Below are 18,561 nucleotides of genomic sequence, written 5' to 3'. Positions count from 1 at the left end.
GTTATGAAGCTCTGCACGGGCGCCACGAAGCTTCGTACAGGTGCTGTGTGTGAAGCTCTGCACATGCCAGAACTACGACCCTTCGCACAGGTAACACAAAGTTTCGCATTCTCCTCGATTAGAGACACGTGGCTCGCGGCCAACCCTACCTATGGATAAACGTAGTAGCTACACTTGATTATATTTCTCCCCTCACCCCCATCCATCTCTCTCTCTCTGTGTGTGTGTGTGTGTGTGTGTGTGTGTGTCCCAACTTACTCCTTGCCCCTTCTCCCCGAGCCTCATCTGCCTAGCGGTGTGAAGAAAGCCACCCTCTCTCCTTTAGTGTCAACACCTATGGATTGGAGACTTCCCTCCTCCTATCTCCATCTCTCTGTCCCTCATCATGATCATAAAGGCTGTCAAACACTTGTGTCGTTACATTTGTGCTATCACTTTTCTGTATCAAACCACGAAAATTCGCGATACAGATCTATAAGAAAGTGTATATATTAGGATTTTATTGTTATTTCTAGCATTTTTATGGAAGAAACTCAACTGCCAGAGAGAGAGAGAGAGAGAGAGAGAATAAACTCTTGCTAGGTACGAGTAGTAGGTGTCACTGGTCAGATAATGATGACACCACAGTCAGGCAAGGAAGGCGTCATGTGAGGCTTTTGATGAGGAACGAATGGCACCCTGAGTCACCCAAAGGTCAGGGGTACGCTGATACGTGAGGACACCAGTGTGACAGACATGGTCTACACAAGTCTTGGTGATACGTGGAGGATGTGGGTCATTAAAATAATTTCATAGTAACTACAATATAAGTAGTAATCATATTAGTGATATCAATAACAGTATAAGTAGTAGTAGTAGTAGTAGTAGTAGTAGTAGTAGTAGCAATAATAAAAGTAGTGCATAGTAGTAGTAGTGGTAGTAGTAGCAGTAATAAAAGTAGTGCATAGAAGTACCAGTAATAAAAGTAGTGCATAGTAGTAGTACTAGTAGTAGTAGTAGTAGTAGTAACAAAAGTAGTGCATAGTAGTAGTAGTAGTAGTAGTAATAAAAGTAGTGCATAGTAGTAGTAATAATAAAAGTAGTGCATAGTAGTAGTAGTAGTAATAGTAGTAGTAGTAGTAGTAGCAGTAATAAAAGTAGTGCATAGTAGTTGTAGTAGTAGTAGTAGCAGTGTGTAGTAGTAGTAGAAGTAGTAGTAGAAATAGTAGTAGTAGTAGTAGTAGTAGTAGTAGTAGTAGTAGTATAAAACCACACACACACACACACACACAAACAGGCTTTTACATGTTGATGAATCAATTCCCAAGGATCAGAAGAGCTGGAAGGTTGAGTGAAAGAAAGGCATAGACTGTCTCCATGTCTATATAACTCAAGTATATTCCCTGCCACTGCAGTGCATGCTGTGGCAGTGCAGGCTGTGGCATCAGTAGCTCCTTTCTTCTCTTTAACTCATTTTTGACACTTTTGCAGCCTCTGTCACCACATAAATAGATCACCAAAGGAAGAAAACAAGGACACTAAAATTACCATGAAGTATGCCGGAATTTATTCAGCTCCCACTTTAACAAAAGGCTTGATGAAGGGAAAACAGCTTTGTGTAAGAAAATAACAAAACTCATTACTGATGCAAGGTTTGATCTGCATGAACGGAAGGAATGTCTCTTGCAGTCTCCTTTATATTTTCCATGTCCGCTAAACATGTGTTATGAACAGTAATGTTCCAAAGCAGGAGAGAAAGGACACTGAGAAGCAGAAAGGATCAAGGTTCATAGCAGCACTGTAATACGGACACAATGCTGAGGGAATGCAAAGGTGGGTGTGATAAGGAAGATTTTGCTTTGCAGGAAGAATGAAGATGTGGCACACTGGGAGGAAAAGCATTTTGAGCCATATAGCTACAACTTCAGCATTCCTAGTAAAAAGAATAGAATGAAGCTATACAGTTTCTGCAGATGGAAATATATTATAGTAAAGAAAAGAACATAAATGCAAAACATGAGAAAACAGAAAAGTCTGAGCATAATAAACACATAAGTAATAAAAAGAAAAAAACACCAGAAATAAAATAGAAAGGGCTAAACACTACGGAAGATAACTAAAAAATGTGAGATATAAAGTCTGAATGATTTCTAACACATTAGAAAAACAAAAGAATAGAAATCAAAATTTATAGAAGAGAAGACAGAAACAAAATGTGCAGGAGTGACAAACAAGAATAAATCACAGTTAACCACCTAGCTTTGCAGATCACAAGGGCCACCATAGAGAACAAACTCTCCCCAAAAAAAGAGAGAAGAGGAAAACCAACATAGCAAGAAATGAAACAAGGAAGCAAGAAATCACACAAAGGGATTGCCAGCAGTGACCAGTGTGTCATGAGATGCACAGAGGCAACAGAGAGCACGGATCAGTATAGACACTCCGTGACTTGCCCAGGGAACATGTCAGGAAAGGTGCCTCTGTTTGGCAACAAGATAAAAAGGAAGGTAATTTTCAGATTCACAGTTGTCTCAGTGTGACAGGCAAAACTAGTCTGTTCTATTGAATAAAGTCACACATTTCACAATCACATGTTAATACTGTTGCTATGCTTACATGACCTTTACCTGCCACATGCTAGCTCCTCCCTGACTATGGAAGTTACAACTGTAACAGTAACAAAACACACATGACAAGGAAATAGACAGTATTACTTATCAGAAAAGTAGTTTGTTCTGCAAGACTGACACCAATCAACTCCACAACAGTATTACAAGGAACAGAATCCAGGCATGACTAAAGGCTGTCGTGCATTAAGCAAGGAATGTTAGAGTGTGTCATTCACGTCTGAGTTTGATTTGTGCAGAGCCTTAGCATGAATCAAACATTGGTCTGGGAGGCTGGAGGGAGCAGGCACTGCTGCTTCAAGTGGCTACTTAAGGACCTCCACACAAGGCTACATAAGGCTGAATGAACACACTGAAATGTCTCTTTAAAGGCAGTGTTCAGCATCTCAACACCTGTCTGAATTAAAGATCAATCCATTTCACTGCTGCAGTCGTCCTTTGCTTGAATTGAGAACATTGTAGGGAAATTACTATCATGATATAAGAAAAAGAAGAGAGAGAGAGAGAGCAGGAGGTTAATTTCATCCTTTCTAGGCTACTTAACCATTTAAGAGACTAATACAAAAATAAGTCCCCAAAAGTTGTAGCAGTGAAGGGATTAAGTACCATAATAACCTTCAAAACAGCCTGCCTGAGCTGATAGCAGCCATTTTGGATGTGTGGATATCTGACTTGGGATAAGGCAGTGACTCATACACTATTCACCTCTTGAAATACTGTACATTGTTTCTCACTCACCAAGAAGACAGCAGCCAGAGATACAAAAGCCTCAATGAACAGACCCCTGAATACACCAGTGCAACACATCCCATCCACGAATCACATGTAAAATGCTCACCATCATCAACAAGTTATCCCCAATGTGTCTTATAAAGTATAAAATGTACAACAACACACTAACACTGGGAAGTCCTGCTCCTAAAGAAAAGCTGGAACAGACTACACACACACACACACACACACACACACACACACACACACACACACACACACACACACACACACACACACACACACACACATTTGCTCCATACTGCCTTACTCCACAGTTACAGACTTAGCAAGGTTGCGAGGACAGTCAACATTGCATCCCTTGAGAACAGCCACATGGTAGGACAGCAGTTGGAGGGGGATGACTGTGAGGAGTCCCTGGAGGCAGTCAACGGTCTTGGGCACTTCCAGGACCTTTGAGGCATACTTCTGGGGCTCCTCATCTCCCTTGTTGCAAATCAGGATAGGTCTTCCCTCCCTGGCTGTTACTTGCTGCAGTGCATTCATACATTTCTGCAGGAGAGAGGAGGAGGTGGTGGTGGTGAGGGAAGTAGAATATCTATGGCATAGAGAGGAAAGGAGGAAGAGGTGAGGCAAGTTACCGTACAGTATTTATCAAGAAAAGTAGATATGTGAGGAATAAATTGAGATTAATGCAGGATCAATAGTAATTCCTGAAATTATGAAACCTGGGACTGCATTCTGAAACATTTTAATATCTATCTTGGCTACTTTTAACAGGCTCTGCTGGAAATTATTGGGATGTGTAATAGGGTTTCTTTACTATTAATAAAAAAAAGAAAACTTGAAACTGACTAATTGTCTCTGTAGCCTTTGAAAACATTAATGGTGAAGACAATCAAATGGTATCTAAAAAGAAAGTTAGCCTTTCAAAGATATGTCAAGCTGATTTGCCTCTGTGCCCATCAAACTGTGCCTTGCCACCTCCTTGCCTCACCACACAGATCATTGGTTATTCCAGTTTTTCTTTTTGTAAATTATGAATATTGATTCAGATGGACCTGTAGTTTGGTCTATCAATCTATTTATTCATCAATCTATATTCAAAGATAATAATTTGAGCAAGAGGTAAACAAACTCAGAGAAGTATTGCTACACATTCAGCTCAATACAAACTGACATCAGAGACAACATAATGAAAAAAGGCTACTTATATTGGTATCCCCGCATGTGGTTGGTACAGCTGTGCCTGCATGAAGCAGGTGGGTGCCACACATAAATGAAGTAATAGGACTTGAGTTGTCACAATAATACTTCATGAAGCTTTAGTCAAACTTGATTATCATCCCTATCAAGACTACCAAGCTGTTCACTGTTACAATCATAGGAGCCAACTGTGATGATACTTCATTTTTGAGTGGCTATGTATCGTTAGAAGGAAACCAGAGGCAACACCAGCAAGTGGAGGGAAACACGAGATGGTTGAACAGCAGAGAAGAGATCATCTATGACCACATGAAGCAGGAGATTCAAGAGGCATCCCACAACATAAGAAAAATAATAACTTTAAATCAGAGAGTCCTTAAATTACAATAGAGTTCTATTCTAAAAGCACACTGTACAATGGTTTTTGATGTAGGCCAAAGCTAGCCTAAGTAAGCACCTGCAGTGTGCCACCCACCAATGCTACTGCTATTGTACTGTAGTCACAATGTATGGCACAAAAACATAACTACTGTACTTGTGATAAAAAACACATTAAGGGCATACAGTCAACACAAAATAATTAAATAAGCCAGTAACAAAAAAAAAATCAGCAAAGGACAAGAACTGCAAGACTTGTAAGCACCAACTGGCAGAAGCTAAGACTGTCAAAAACTGAGGACTCTCTTTAAGGACAGAGAGAAGAAGGAGGATGATGACTGTTGACTGATCAGTGGATGTACTCACCACAAACACATTATCTCGGGTACAGATCATGATGATGGGCATTCCCTCATCCACCAGGGCAAGAGGACCGTGCTTCAGCTCCCCGGCCAGGATTCCCTCACTGTGCATGTACGTGATCTCCTTGATTTTCTGCAGAAAGGAATTGTCTCAGTTTGGCAACACAGGAAGTTACACAGCCAACATATTTCTATCATGTTAGGCTGCAATGGATTAGATCATATAATATCATTTCACCTGATCTTAAATGGTCCACCTTAGTGACTTGTGGGTCAAGTTAAGGTGTGTGTTAATGTCATAGGGAAAAAAAAAAAAAGGTCAAGAGAGAAAAACGAGGAAAAACAGGAGCAACAGAGAATGGAAAGCAAGAAGCTAAGACAAAAAAGAGCAAAGAAGAGATAGAATAAAAGGAGAAAAAAAAAACAAAGAAAAGACAGCAAAAGGAGCAAGAAAGAAGACAAGAGAGCAAGAAAAGAAAAAAAAAACAACAACACAAAAGAGTATGAAAAAGACAAACAAAACAAAAAGAAAGCTTAAGAAACAAAAAAAGAGGATGAGAGAGAGAGAGAGAGAGAGAGAGAGAGAGAGAGAGAGAGAGAGAGAGAAGGGGGACTCACCAAAGCTCCCTCCAGACAGGTGGCATAGTTGTATCCTCGTCCCAGCACCAGCAGGGACTTCTTCTCAAACACACTCCTGCTGATCTCCTGAATCTTTGAGTCAAGGCTCAGCACCTGCAACAAACCGGGAAGACCATGAAAACACCCTTGAAACTCTCAGTAACATCCACCATTGACTGGAATCATGAAAATACTAATTGAAAACCCCATTAACTTCCACTAAAGCCTGCTAAACTAATGCTAGAATCATAAAAATACTCTTGAAAATCTTCCTACTTTCCACTCCATCCTGCTAAACATCACTAGAATCATAGAGATACTCTTGAAAACCCCACTAGTTTCCAATACAGTCTATTAAACTAATGCTAGAATCATAAAATTACTCTTGAAAACCTTGCTACCTTCCACTACTAATAATAATGTTGATGAGATACTGAGTTGTTTGTTAACACAAGACTGAGAAGACACAACACCACCAGCAAGACTCAATCCAGTAAAAAAGACAACAGAGATACACATGTACCAAGACTCACCTCCTTAATCTGGTCAGGGAGAGCACGGAGGCCCTGGATGATCTCGGACCGCCTTGGCTGGGATGAGATGCGATCCTCAGACATCATGAGAGCAAACATAACCAAAGAGATCATCTGGGAAGTGTATGCCTTGGTGGATGCTACACCAATCTCCGGCCCGGCATTGATGTGGACGCCGCAGTGACTCTCTCGGCAGATGGAGGAGCCGACAGTGTTGGTGATGCCAACGATGAGGGCGCCACGCTGCTTGCAGTACCTGGGGTGAGAGGGTTCAGGAAGGTGTTAAGTGGGTGGCTATATCCTTGTGTCTTGCTTTCTGTATTCCTGGAAAAAAATTAATAAATAAAAAATTCTACTTATTTTTCATATGTTTTGGGCATGGCATTTCAGTTTATGATGTTAAATGTGAATTCTGCTTTTGTAAATCTGGAAAAATGACAAAATTTTGACTTAGAAAACCATAAATCAAGTATACCTTGCATACTTAAAAACCGTAATTTCCTGTTTACTCCCTGTAACCTACACTGAGTCACTGCCACTCGTGCATTCTCATTTACCCCAATGGTGTGTATAGCTGTGCCTAATACTGGTTAACTTTGAAACAGCTGTTTATGCACCTGTTTGTACGTATGATATGGAAACAATGACGTCCTACAATTGCAAAAGAATCAGATTTCCCCTTTGGAGCACAATTCCCATCCTGAATACTGTACTTGGACTCTTCCTTTACTGAATCCTGCCCTAAATCTGCCTGCCACTCATCTTCCTGCATCATGCCTTCTTGGGAACACCATAGAAACATTAACTCCTTCACCCCTTCAGTACTGGGGCACATTTTTACCTGGAATTTGTGCATGATTGGACCATTTTCATTGACATTAGGAAGGGTCTATGGAGGTCAGAAGATTAGTAGCCAGAGTTGTCACTATTCTAATCACCATATAAGTTTTTGAAGCTGTATAAAATCACCAAATAGTAAGCAGAATGAATATGGAAACACATCATGGTACTGAAGGGGTTAAAGGATTAAGCTGAAGACGTGGCAAACTGAACCATGGCAAAATGTCACCAAAGAATGAAAACCTTGCCAGGATATTTAAGATCATTTAAGTTTGGGGCCGCCATGGTACAGTGGAACCATGCGTGCTTTGGGGTCCGAGGGGTCTTCAAGCGCACGGGTTCGAATCCTGTCCACGGTCCGAGTGTAAGTTGGGCTTCCTCACTCGGGCCAACAGTTTCCTAGCGGGTGAGCTTTGAGATAGGAGGTACCCCAAAAAAGTACCCCCTTTAGCCCAGAAATTCCCGTGAAAAGCCTACATGGTGTAAATAAAAAAAACAAGTCCCACAGCTTCCTAACCAGGCTGAGATAGTCCCCAGGATAGTCCCCCACTGTCCTACACCACCAGACTGTAGTGAACAGACTGCCACCACACCACTGAACATGGACCATGGCACCACTGACCCAAGCAACACCTGGACCATGGCACCAATGACCCAAGCAACACATGGACCATGGCACGACTGAACCAAGCAACACCTGGACCTTGGCACCACTGAACCAAGCAACACCTGGACCATGGCACCACTGACCCAAGCAACACCTGGACCTTGGCACCACTGAACCATGCAACACCTAGACCTTGGCACCACTGAACCACACAACACATGGACTGTGGCACCACTGAACCACGCAACACATGGACTATGGCACCACTGAACCAAGCAACACCTGGACCTTGGCACCACTGACCCAAGCAACACTTCAGCCTTGGCACCACTGAACCAAGCAACACCTGGACCATAACACCACTGACCCAAGCAACACATGGACCATGGCACCACTGATCCAAGCAACACCTCAACCTTGGCACCACTGAACCAAGCAACACCTGGACCATAACACCACTGACCCAAGCAACACATGGACCTTGGCACCACTGACCCAAGCAACACTTCAACCTTGGCACCACTGAACCAAGCAACACCTGGACCATAACACCACTGACCCAAGCAACACATGGACCATGGCACCACTGATCCAAGCAACACCTGGACCTTGGCACCACTGAACCACACAACACATGGACCGTGGCACCACTGAACCACACAACATATGGACCATGGCACCACTGAACCAAGCAACACCTGGACCATAACACCACTGACCCAAGCAACACATGGACCATGGCACCACTGATCCAAGCAACACCTGGACCTTGGCACCACTGAACCACACAACACATGGACCGTGGCACCACTGAACCACACAACACATGGACCATGGCACCACTGAACCACGCAACACATGGACCATGGCACCACTGAACCATGCAACACATGGACCATGGCACCAATGACCCAAGCAACACCTGGACCATGGCACCACTGACCCAAGCAACACCTGGACTTTGGCACCACTGAACCATGCAACACATGGACCATGGCACCACTGACCCAAGCAACACCTGGACCATGGCACCACTGACCCAAGCAACACCTGGACCTTGGCACCACTGAACCATGCAACACATGGACCATGGCACCACTGACCCAAGCAACACCTGGACCTTGGCACCACTGAACCATGCAACACATGGACCATGGCACCACTGACCCAAGCAACACCTGGACCTTGGTACCACTGAACCATGCAACACATGGACTGTGGCACCACTGAACCATGCAACACATGGACCATGGCACCACTGACCCAAGCAACACCTGGACCTTGGCACCACTGAACCACGCAACACATGGACTGTGGCACCACTGACCCAAGCAACACCTGGACCATGGCACTGTACCTGAGAGCCAGAAGAGTGTCAGCTGTTTCTCCAGACTGGGACACAAAGAAGCACACGTCGTCACGGAAGATGGGAGTGTTTCGGTCCAGGAAATCTGAGGCAAGATCCACCATGACAGGCAACTCGGTCAGTTCCTCCAGCAGCTGGCGGGTGGCGATGGTGGAGTGGTAGGAGGTGCCACAAGCGATGAGTAGCAGGCGACGGCACCGACGAATCTCACCCAGGTGCTCCTGATGGTGTGAGGATCAGGTCAGAGTGTGTATTTACCTAGTTGTAAATACACAACTAGGTAAATAAATAAATGTGTGTGTGTGTGTGTGTGTGTGTGTGTGTGTATTTACCTAATTGTATTTACCTAATTGTAACATACGGGAAAAGAGCTATGCTCGTGTTGTCCCGTCTCCATATCTATTAATGTCCAGCTTTTTCTTAAAATCATGAATATTCCTTGCGTTGACCACTTCCACGTCTAAACTATTCCATGCTTCCACCCTTCTATGAGGGAAGCTATATTTTTCACATCTCTCCTATAAGTGGCCATTTTAGTTTTTTCCCATGCCCTCTCGACATTCTTCCATTCCACATACACAGATCTTCCCTATCCATTTTTTCCATGCCAATCATCACTCTGTATATTGCTATCAGGTCTCCCTTTCTTCTGTTTTCCAGGGTTGGAAGTTGCATTCTTTTCAGTCTGTCTTCATAAGTCAAATCTCTTAAGTCAGGCACCATTTTCGTTGCAGCCCTCTGTACTTTCTCTAGTTTCCTTATGTGTTTCTTTAAGTTCGAGCCCACTGTATTGTTGCATATTCAAGCCTCGGTCTTATCATTGCAGTAATTATTTTCTTCATCATTTCTTCATCTAGATATACGAACGCCACTCTTATGTTCCTCAATAAGTTCAATACTTCTCCAATTATTTTGTTTATATGTCTCTCTGGCGATAGGTCATTGGTAATTGTCACCCCAAGGTCTTTTTCTTCATGACTGGTTTTATGTCTTCATTTCCTATCTTGTACATACTCCTGATTCTTCTTTCACTCTTGCCAAACTCTATTTTCTTGCATTTTGTCGTGTTGAACTCCATTTGCCATGTACAGCTCCATTTCCATATTCTGTCCAAGTCTTCCTGGAGTAGTTCGCAATCTTTGTCACATCTCACTTTTCTTAACAATTTTGCATCGCCTGCAAATAGGCTCACATAACTGGACACCCCATCCACCATGTCATTTATGTAGACTGCGAACATTACTGGTGCCAACACTGATCCCTGTGGAACTCCACTCTCCACCAATCCCCATTCTGATGGTCTGTCCTTAATTATTGTTCTCATTTCTCTTCCTACCAAAAGTCTTCCATCCATTTTAGTAAACTGCCATGCACTCCTCCTACCATTTCAAGTTTCCAGATCAGTCTCTGGTGTGGTACCTTATCAAAGGCCTTTTTTAAATCCAGATATATTCCATCAGCCCAACCATCTCTTTCCTGTATTACATCTATCACCCTCGAATAGTAACATATCAGGTTTGTCGTGCATGAACGCCCTTTCCTAAAACCAAATTGACACTCACAAAGTATGTCATTTTTCTCCAAGAAGTCTGTCCATCTAGTCTTCACCACCCTCTCACACATCTTAGCTACCACACTTGTAAGTGACACTGGTCTATAGTTCAATGGGTCTCTCTTGTTACCTGATTTATAGATTGGGACAATGTTAGCTCTTTTCCAGTCTTGGGGCACTACACCTTCCCTTAATGAGGCATCAATTACTTCACAAACTTTTTCTGCCAATTGCTCCCTGCATTCTCTTAAAATCCATCCTGATACCCCATCAGGTCCCACAGCTTTTCTCACTTCTAAACTCCCCATCATGTTCTTGATCTCCTCCACAGTTACTTGAAACTCCTTCATAATCCCTTTCTGTTCCATTACCAGTGGTTTGTCAAAAGCAGTCTCCTTTGTGAATACCTTCCGAAAGCATCCATTCATAGCCTCTGCCATTTCCTGGGATCTTCACTGTATACTCCATTTACTTCTAAACTTTCAATACTTTCTATTTTTGATGTTGTTGTTCACATGTCTGTAAAAAGCCTTGGTTGGTCTTTACATTTATCAATTATATCCTTTTCTTGTTTCTTTCTTTCTTCTCTTCTAATCAACACATATTCATTTCTTGCTCTTTTGTAACTTTCCCACTGCTTAATCCGTCTTTTCCTTCTCCACCTCTTCCATGCATCCTCTTTTCTTGTTCTAGCCTTTTCACATCTATCGTTAAACCAGTCCTGCTTTCCAACTTCTATGTTGTCTTATTGGTACAAATTTTTCTCACCTTCTTTGTATATTTTTATAAATTCCTTCCACTTTTCATTTGCTCCTTAGCACTCTTGAATTTCATCCAATTTGTCTCTTGAAAGAATTTCTTTAGGTTTCCAAAATCTGTCTTGGCATAATTCCATCTTCCCACTTTATATTCTTCATTTCTTCTAGATTTCTCTTCGTCTATCACCTTGAACTCCAAAACTGCATGATCACTCTTTGCTAAAGGGCACTCCACCCTCATCTCCTCAATGACCATTGGCTCTGTACTAAAGACCAAGTCCAGTCTTGACGATGCTCCTCTCCTCCAAACCTAGTATCTTCTTTGACCCACTGAGTTAACACATTTTCCATTGCCAGTGTCAATAGTGTATTTCCCCATGTTGTCTCTGATCCTTCCATTGACCAGTCCTCCCAACACACCTCTTTACAATTAAAATCTCCCATCATTATAGTTCGTTCACAGCCACCCAACATTTCTTCCAGACATGTTCCTGTATCACTTATCATTTCTTCATATTCCTGTACTGACCATGCATTTGTCTTAGGTGGTACGTACACCACTATGTAGTGCCTCTTTTTCCTTCATTAGTTTCTGCTCTGATCTTTAGCACTTCTGCCTTTCCCATACCTTTTTCACTTGATCCACCTTTATATCTTTTTAACCAGCAACATCACTCCTCCTCCCATCTTACCTACTCTATTTCTTTTCCAAACATTATATTTCCTTCTCCAACCTTCATCAGGTCTTCTCCTCTCTCAGTTTTGTTTCAGTAAGACCCACAATATCTGGGTTCTTGTCCTCAAGTAATCGTTGAGTTCTAAAATCCCCGATATCACTCCATTTATGTTGGAATACATTACATTTCGCTCATATGTAAGTTTCTTTAGTCCTTTCTTGCTGTACTTTTCTGGGTTATGAACCACTTCCTCAGTCTCATATCCAAGATTCTCCAGAAAAACTCTTTCTTCTCTTCTTCTGTCCTCTCTTCACCTGTGTGTGTGTGTGTGTGTGTGTGTGTGTGTGTGTGTGTGTGTGTGTGTATGAATGCAATAGCCAGACAAAGTTGTATGGAAAGAGTATTCATAGCTTTAAATTTATATGACAAATTAGCTTCAAAATACAGGACATTGCAAGCCTGACTCAATTTTGTACAAAAAGATAAGAACAATTTAGAAAGACTACCCACCTTGATGCCTCCCAGGACCACAGTCTCATTGTCAAAGTTGATGCGGCCTCTCATGGTGTTCACAACAGACTCGGGCTGCTCAAAAATCTCTTTCTGCATGAAGGAGGAAAAGTTGCCCTTCATGATCTGCTGAATCTCCATCTTAAGGGTGGTAATCTCTCGGGCATGTGAGTCCTCCAGGCTTCTCTTCAGACGGTGGATCTTCAGGATGCCCTCGTTGTCCACGCTGGCCACATCATCATCCTGGTGAGGCAAATCAGAGTATAAGACTTTCTACCTCTATTCTTTATGGTTTCTCATCCCTGGTATTCTCAATCACTCAACCCTTTGCTAGCTAACTCTGGAACTCCTTGCCTGATTCAGTCTTCTTTCTTCCAATGACTTGAACTCTTTCAGCAGGTAAATTAAAATTTTGGGTGACCACTCTTTAAGAACTTGCACTCTCAGTGAGCCTCTTCTCACACAGTGGCTTGTTTTTACATAAAGAAAAGCTAAAAGTAGACAGTTCACATTTCAATCCTTTCAAACGTTCTTTATATTCTTAAAACAATTCAACATCTTATCATGACTATTTCATTCAGGTTCAAGTGGATGTTACTGGAATCTTCAAGAGTGTTTTTATGATTCTAGTGAAATTTAAAAGATTCTGTATTATCAATAAGAAAATATCACACGAGTAACTGAAAAAATCATGTGACATTTCAAAACAGTCCTTGTGAGAGTCGAAAGTGTCTCACAATTCAGGCCACAGAAACACAGCAAAGTGATCTGAAGGCGGGATCACTTCACACTTCAGAGATGTGCTGGATGAAGACTGAGCCCTGAGTGTGCCTTGTATGTCTCCATCATAATTATTGTTAGGCCAAAAGATAATTTTATAGGGACCTTTGTACCTCTAGTCACCATGTTGACACACACACACACACACAATGGAAGAAAATAATCAACCGGTAAGCCATATTGATAGAATTTTCTGAGAGACGTATAATTTGCTAAGGAATAATGGAGTAGCATTTCACTATATGGACAAGGAAATGATGAAGAATTTGATAAGTACTAAAATAAGACCTAGATTGGAATATGCAGGAGTTGTGTGGACTCCCCATAAAAAGAAACACATAAGAAAATTAGAGAGACTACAAAAAATGGCTACAAGAATGGTTCCAGAATTTAAAGGGATGATATATCAGGAGAGACTAAAGGCTACGGATCTACCAACCTTGGAGCAGAGAAGAGAGAGAGGGGATCTGATACAAGTTTATAAATTGATTAACGGAATGGATGAAGTGGATAATGAGAAACTGATCCTGAGAAAAGAATATGACTTTAGAAGCACAAGATCGCATAGTAAGAAACTAAGGAAGGGACGATGTCTGAGAGATGTTAAAAAATTTAGTTTCCCGCAAAGATGTGTTGAGACTTGGAACAGTTTGAGTGAGGAAGTGGTGTCAGCGAAGAGTGTACATAGTTTTAAAGAAAAATTGGATAAGTGTAGATATGGCGACGGGACCACACGAGCATAAAGCCCAGGCCCTGTAAAACTACAACTAGGTAAATACAACTAGGTAAATACACACACACACACACACACACACACACACACACACACACACACACACACACACACACACACACACTAATAATAAGAAGGATAATGGATCTAGAGATGTGATCCTGAGATTACTCCCCTCCCATAAACCACAACTAGATAAATACAACTAGGTAAATACACACAGACAAGATTACTCCCCTCCCATAAACCACAACACAGGTAGGTAAATACAACTAAGTTAATACAACTAGGTAAATACACACAGACACTCACCAGGAGATAAATGACCCTGTTAGTGTGTTCAATGATAGCCGATGCATCAGAGGCAAAGAAGTACTCCACCTCTCTGTCATCTCCAAGGGGAAGGAACTCTGCAGTGGACTCAGTTCGGGCCAGCCCATGTGGCAACTCATACACGTGGGAGCGGTGATCTGGTGGGGACAATGTGGCATGAGAGAAGCAGCTTGGGTGGTGTGGTGTGGTGTGTTGTTCATGTGGTGTGGTGGTGTTGTGGTAAAGTATGATGTTTGGTGATGTTGCAGTGTTAACATGTCTTGTGCCTGTTGTTGTTGTTGTTGTTGTTGTTGTTGTTGTTGTTGTTGTTGTTGTTGTTGTTGTTGTTATTATTATTATTATTATTATTATTGTTGTTGTTGTTGTTGCTGGTGGTGATGTTGTTTCTTATTAGACTGTAGTATAATGCACAATTTGATGAGTGTGTAGCTACCAACCCTAACTTACTATAATAAAAAATTATGTGCTGTTATTACTACTACTACTACTGTTACTATTAGTAGTACTGTTGCTGCTGCTACTGCTGCTGCTGCTACTAGTTATTATCACAACTACAGACAATGTGTACTACCACTAATACTGTGTTCCTGTTATTACTACTACTACTACTACTACTACTACTACTACTATTGCAGCTACTTATACTACCACTGTGCATTTAACACCCATAACTTTGTCCAATTTCCAGCACTAGCTTCTGTGTTTAGGCTGTATCCACACACCATTGCAACAATACCCACAACAAACAGCTACACAGACAACCACAGCTCATTCAATCAGTCTCCATACAGTAGCCATGTGTACAGCTCACCTTTGTCAGGAGTGACTGTGGAGGGCTCTTACTCTACCTTATTCCATCTATCTATTTTCACCTATTTATTTATTCATTTTTTTTCATGTAAGAGGGACACTGGACCAAGGCAACAAAAGAGCAAAAAAAGAAAAGGCCAAATGAGATGCCAAAGGAATCATCCAAACACTGAGGATACGTCTCTGAAAAGCTTGTCTTTAAATGTTCTGTTATTTCTCTCATGACTCTTCAAAGACCACACTCATGATTTGTTTAGTTTTTTACTTTCTCTCCAGTGCAGCAGAAACCTTGCTTACCTATCTATCACTACACTCATGAACACATCATGGCAACCTGATAGCCTCCACTTGAGACTGCTAGCTATGTACATGAGAGGACAGTGTTATCCCATGTTGCTGTGTTAGAGTGGGATGGATGGTGTATGATGACACACACACACACACACACACACACACACACACACACACACACACACACACACACACACACATAGTGGTCTGAATGTACATCTGATTTCTGTGTTTGTTGTTTCTGTGAATTCTGGTTGTTTATAGATGACTTCTATGACTTGAGTAATTAGGTATCACTCTAAAGATGTCATTTGTAAAAGAAGCAGCAACAACGATGGCATTAATAGTAATAATGGCAATACTATTACTACTACTACTACTACTACTACTACTACTACTACTAGTAGTAGTAATATAATAATAATAATAATAATAATAATAATAATAATTCTCAGAAACAATGAAAACTAATGCATTATATATATATATATATATATATATATATATATATATATATATATATATATATATATATATATATATATATATATATATATATATATTATATATATATATATATATAACACTCATTTAAGAAAAGAAAAATATATATTCAAACACAAGAAGAAACAAGAAAAGAAATCTTCCGACTGACATTGAGAGAGAGAGAGAGAGAGAGAGAGAGAGAGAGAGAGAGAGAGAGAGAGAGAGAGAGAGAGAGAGAGAGAGAGAGAGAGAGAGACTTACCTGCTGAGCCTTCAGCTGAGGGGTATAGGGGGGTGGGTGAGGGTGGGGGTGAGGGCATGCAGCATCAGGCAGGAGCAAGGCCAACCAAAAATGCAAATGGAAAGATGAGCAAGAGTATGAGCTACCTGCATTCTGCCACTCTGCTACACACCTCCAGCACTGTCTACTCTCTCTAACTAACTGACTAACAATATCACACAAGCCTTGTCCTCACTTCAACCCATATTCTCAGACATTACTTTGTCTTGTTTAAGTTAAGTTACTTTCAACAGGCTGTAGTGGAACTCTTGAAAATCCCAGTAACTTTGACTAGTCTGGCAAACTATCACTAGACACATGAAAACAGCCTTGAAAACTCTAAGGTCTTCCACTACACTGACTTGAACCTGTTAAATTATCATCAGAATCACAAAAAAAAAAAAACACTTTCAAAATTCCAATTCCTTCAATCAGTGTCTATACAATCACTACAATGATGAAAACACCTTTATGAAAATAAATGAACAACTTACAGTGCAGCCTGTTAAATTATCACCAGAATTAAGAAAACACTTGAAAACTAATAATTTCCATCAGAGCCTGTTGAAAGTTGCCAGTCACCATAAAACATCAAAACTCTTTAAAATGCAGATTCTGGAGTGAAAACTCAAAAGCACATTTATCATTGTGAGATGCAGTAACTTATCAACTGCAATGACCTGTTACAATGCTATGGTAAAAGTGGACAAGGCTTAATTTGATACATACATATATACAAGATGTCTTGCTATTTTTAGTGAGTAACAGAATTAGTCCTACCACATGCCAAATAAATAGACATAAAAATTCATGCTACCTTTCCAGAATGCCTAAATTGTCACTGCTATTAAATGCAACTGGTCTATGGAAGAAAACAGAGAAAGTAATCTGAGGCAAAGTTCATGAAGATTTCCTCATGCAGTTAGAGATGAAGAGCTTTAGTACAGAATCTCCACTACAGACTCAACACAGTGTTCTACTTCAGCTGTAATGTGCAGTGTTGGATAACTGTGAGCCAAGGTTAATTGCTGTCAGTGGAACCAATGATTCTTTAGAAAGGAATATGAGGAAAAGTGACTTGGGGTAAACAAAATCACATGAATAAATGATTGACAGACTTCAAAATATTTGCCTTTATAAAATGAATTCACAACTGATAATACTGTCGGATTATTTGCCATAATTCAACCACAAAATGACACAATAATGATGACTTAAAAGATTAGTTCAAGTATTAACAAAAACATAATGAAATATTCATAATAAAAACAATAATAATAATAATAATAATAATAATAATAATAATAATAAATACTGCCAAAGTCTAATTTACACATAAAAAATCAATAGTCTTCCTATTTCTTTAAAATTAATTAACAGAGAGAAGAAAATCAAATAAAGAAATATACAAACAAATTCAACAAACCAAAGCAATAAAAGGCATCTACAAAATTAATGAATTACTTTACTTTATTCACTATTCTTTGTGACTGAGAATGACTGACAAAAGACACAAGAGCATTACCTTCCTTGGGGGGGAGGCCTGGGTGTGGAGGAGGTGGAGAGAGGAGGAGTAAGAAGAGGAAGAGAAAGAGGAAGAAAGAAACATGAGAGATTATTACAAAGAAAATAAAAACAAATAAAAAAAAAACATGGTTGTGGTGTGTGTCTCAGGCTCCCAACACACGAGCATCCTCTCCACACTTGGTTTCACACTTGGTTTTCTCGGGTAGTTTAAAAATCAATGAAATTCAATAAGAACCACTGCCGCCACATAGCCAGTGTGTGTGAAGCGTCTCACTGAACCTCATTGATTCCTGAACCATTCAGGAAAAAATACTCATGTGAAGGGAGTCTTAAGGTGACCACACACACGCACACACACACACACACACACACAAAATGAGCAGTATAAATGAATGATACATGCAAAAGAAAAGAGAGATCTATCCATCTATCCACAAACAAAAGTTAAATCTGAACCTAATGCCACATGCACTATAAAAGACAAAAAGATTCAAAACAACTGATAAAGGTACCAGTACAATTATGAGTGAAGACTTTACAAAGTAGGATGCTCTAAGTGGATACATAACAATATAGG

The 18,561-nt window shown here is 40.7% G+C and overlaps 1 protein-coding gene across 24 annotated transcripts in view; it reads right to left on the bottom strand.

Moving 5' to 3' along the window:
• Window positions 1-1,531: 1,531 nt before the first annotated feature.
• LOC123519045 (glutamine--fructose-6-phosphate aminotransferase [isomerizing] 2-like) overlaps window positions 1,532-18,561 on the bottom strand; it is a 38,296-nt gene continuing 21,266 nt past the window's right edge. For 8 of the 24 annotated variants that reach the window (XM_045280229.1, XM_045280236.1, XM_045280275.1 and 5 more), the window contains 8 exons: window positions 16,440-16,454; window positions 14,571-14,728; window positions 12,746-12,988; window positions 9,240-9,469; window positions 6,436-6,691; window positions 5,903-6,016; window positions 5,289-5,417; window positions 1,532-3,890 (listed from right to left, as the gene is read on the bottom strand). In XM_045280229.1, coding sequence (XP_045136164.1) covers window positions 3,645-3,890; window positions 5,289-5,417; window positions 5,903-6,016; window positions 6,436-6,691; window positions 9,240-9,469; window positions 12,746-12,988; window positions 14,571-14,728; window positions 16,440-16,454 — 1,391 coding nt within the window. In that variant the 3' untranslated portion in view covers window positions 1,532-3,644. Of the gene's footprint in view, window positions 3,891-5,288; window positions 5,418-5,902; window positions 6,017-6,435; window positions 6,692-9,239; window positions 9,470-12,745; window positions 12,989-14,570; window positions 14,729-16,439; window positions 16,455-17,982; window positions 18,001-18,561 lie in introns of all 24 variants that reach the window. The other 16 variants (XM_045280252.1, XM_045280261.1, XM_045280302.1 and 13 more) reach the window with 3 other exon arrangements.

Source organism: Portunus trituberculatus, chromosome 7, assembly GCF_017591435.1.
Source record: "Portunus trituberculatus isolate SZX2019 chromosome 7, ASM1759143v1, whole genome shotgun sequence".
Lineage (NCBI taxonomy): Eukaryota > Metazoa > Arthropoda > Malacostraca > Decapoda > Portunidae > Portunus > Portunus trituberculatus.
Note: the sequence above shows the minus strand (reverse complement) of the source record. Positions and strands in the feature narration are given on the sequence as shown.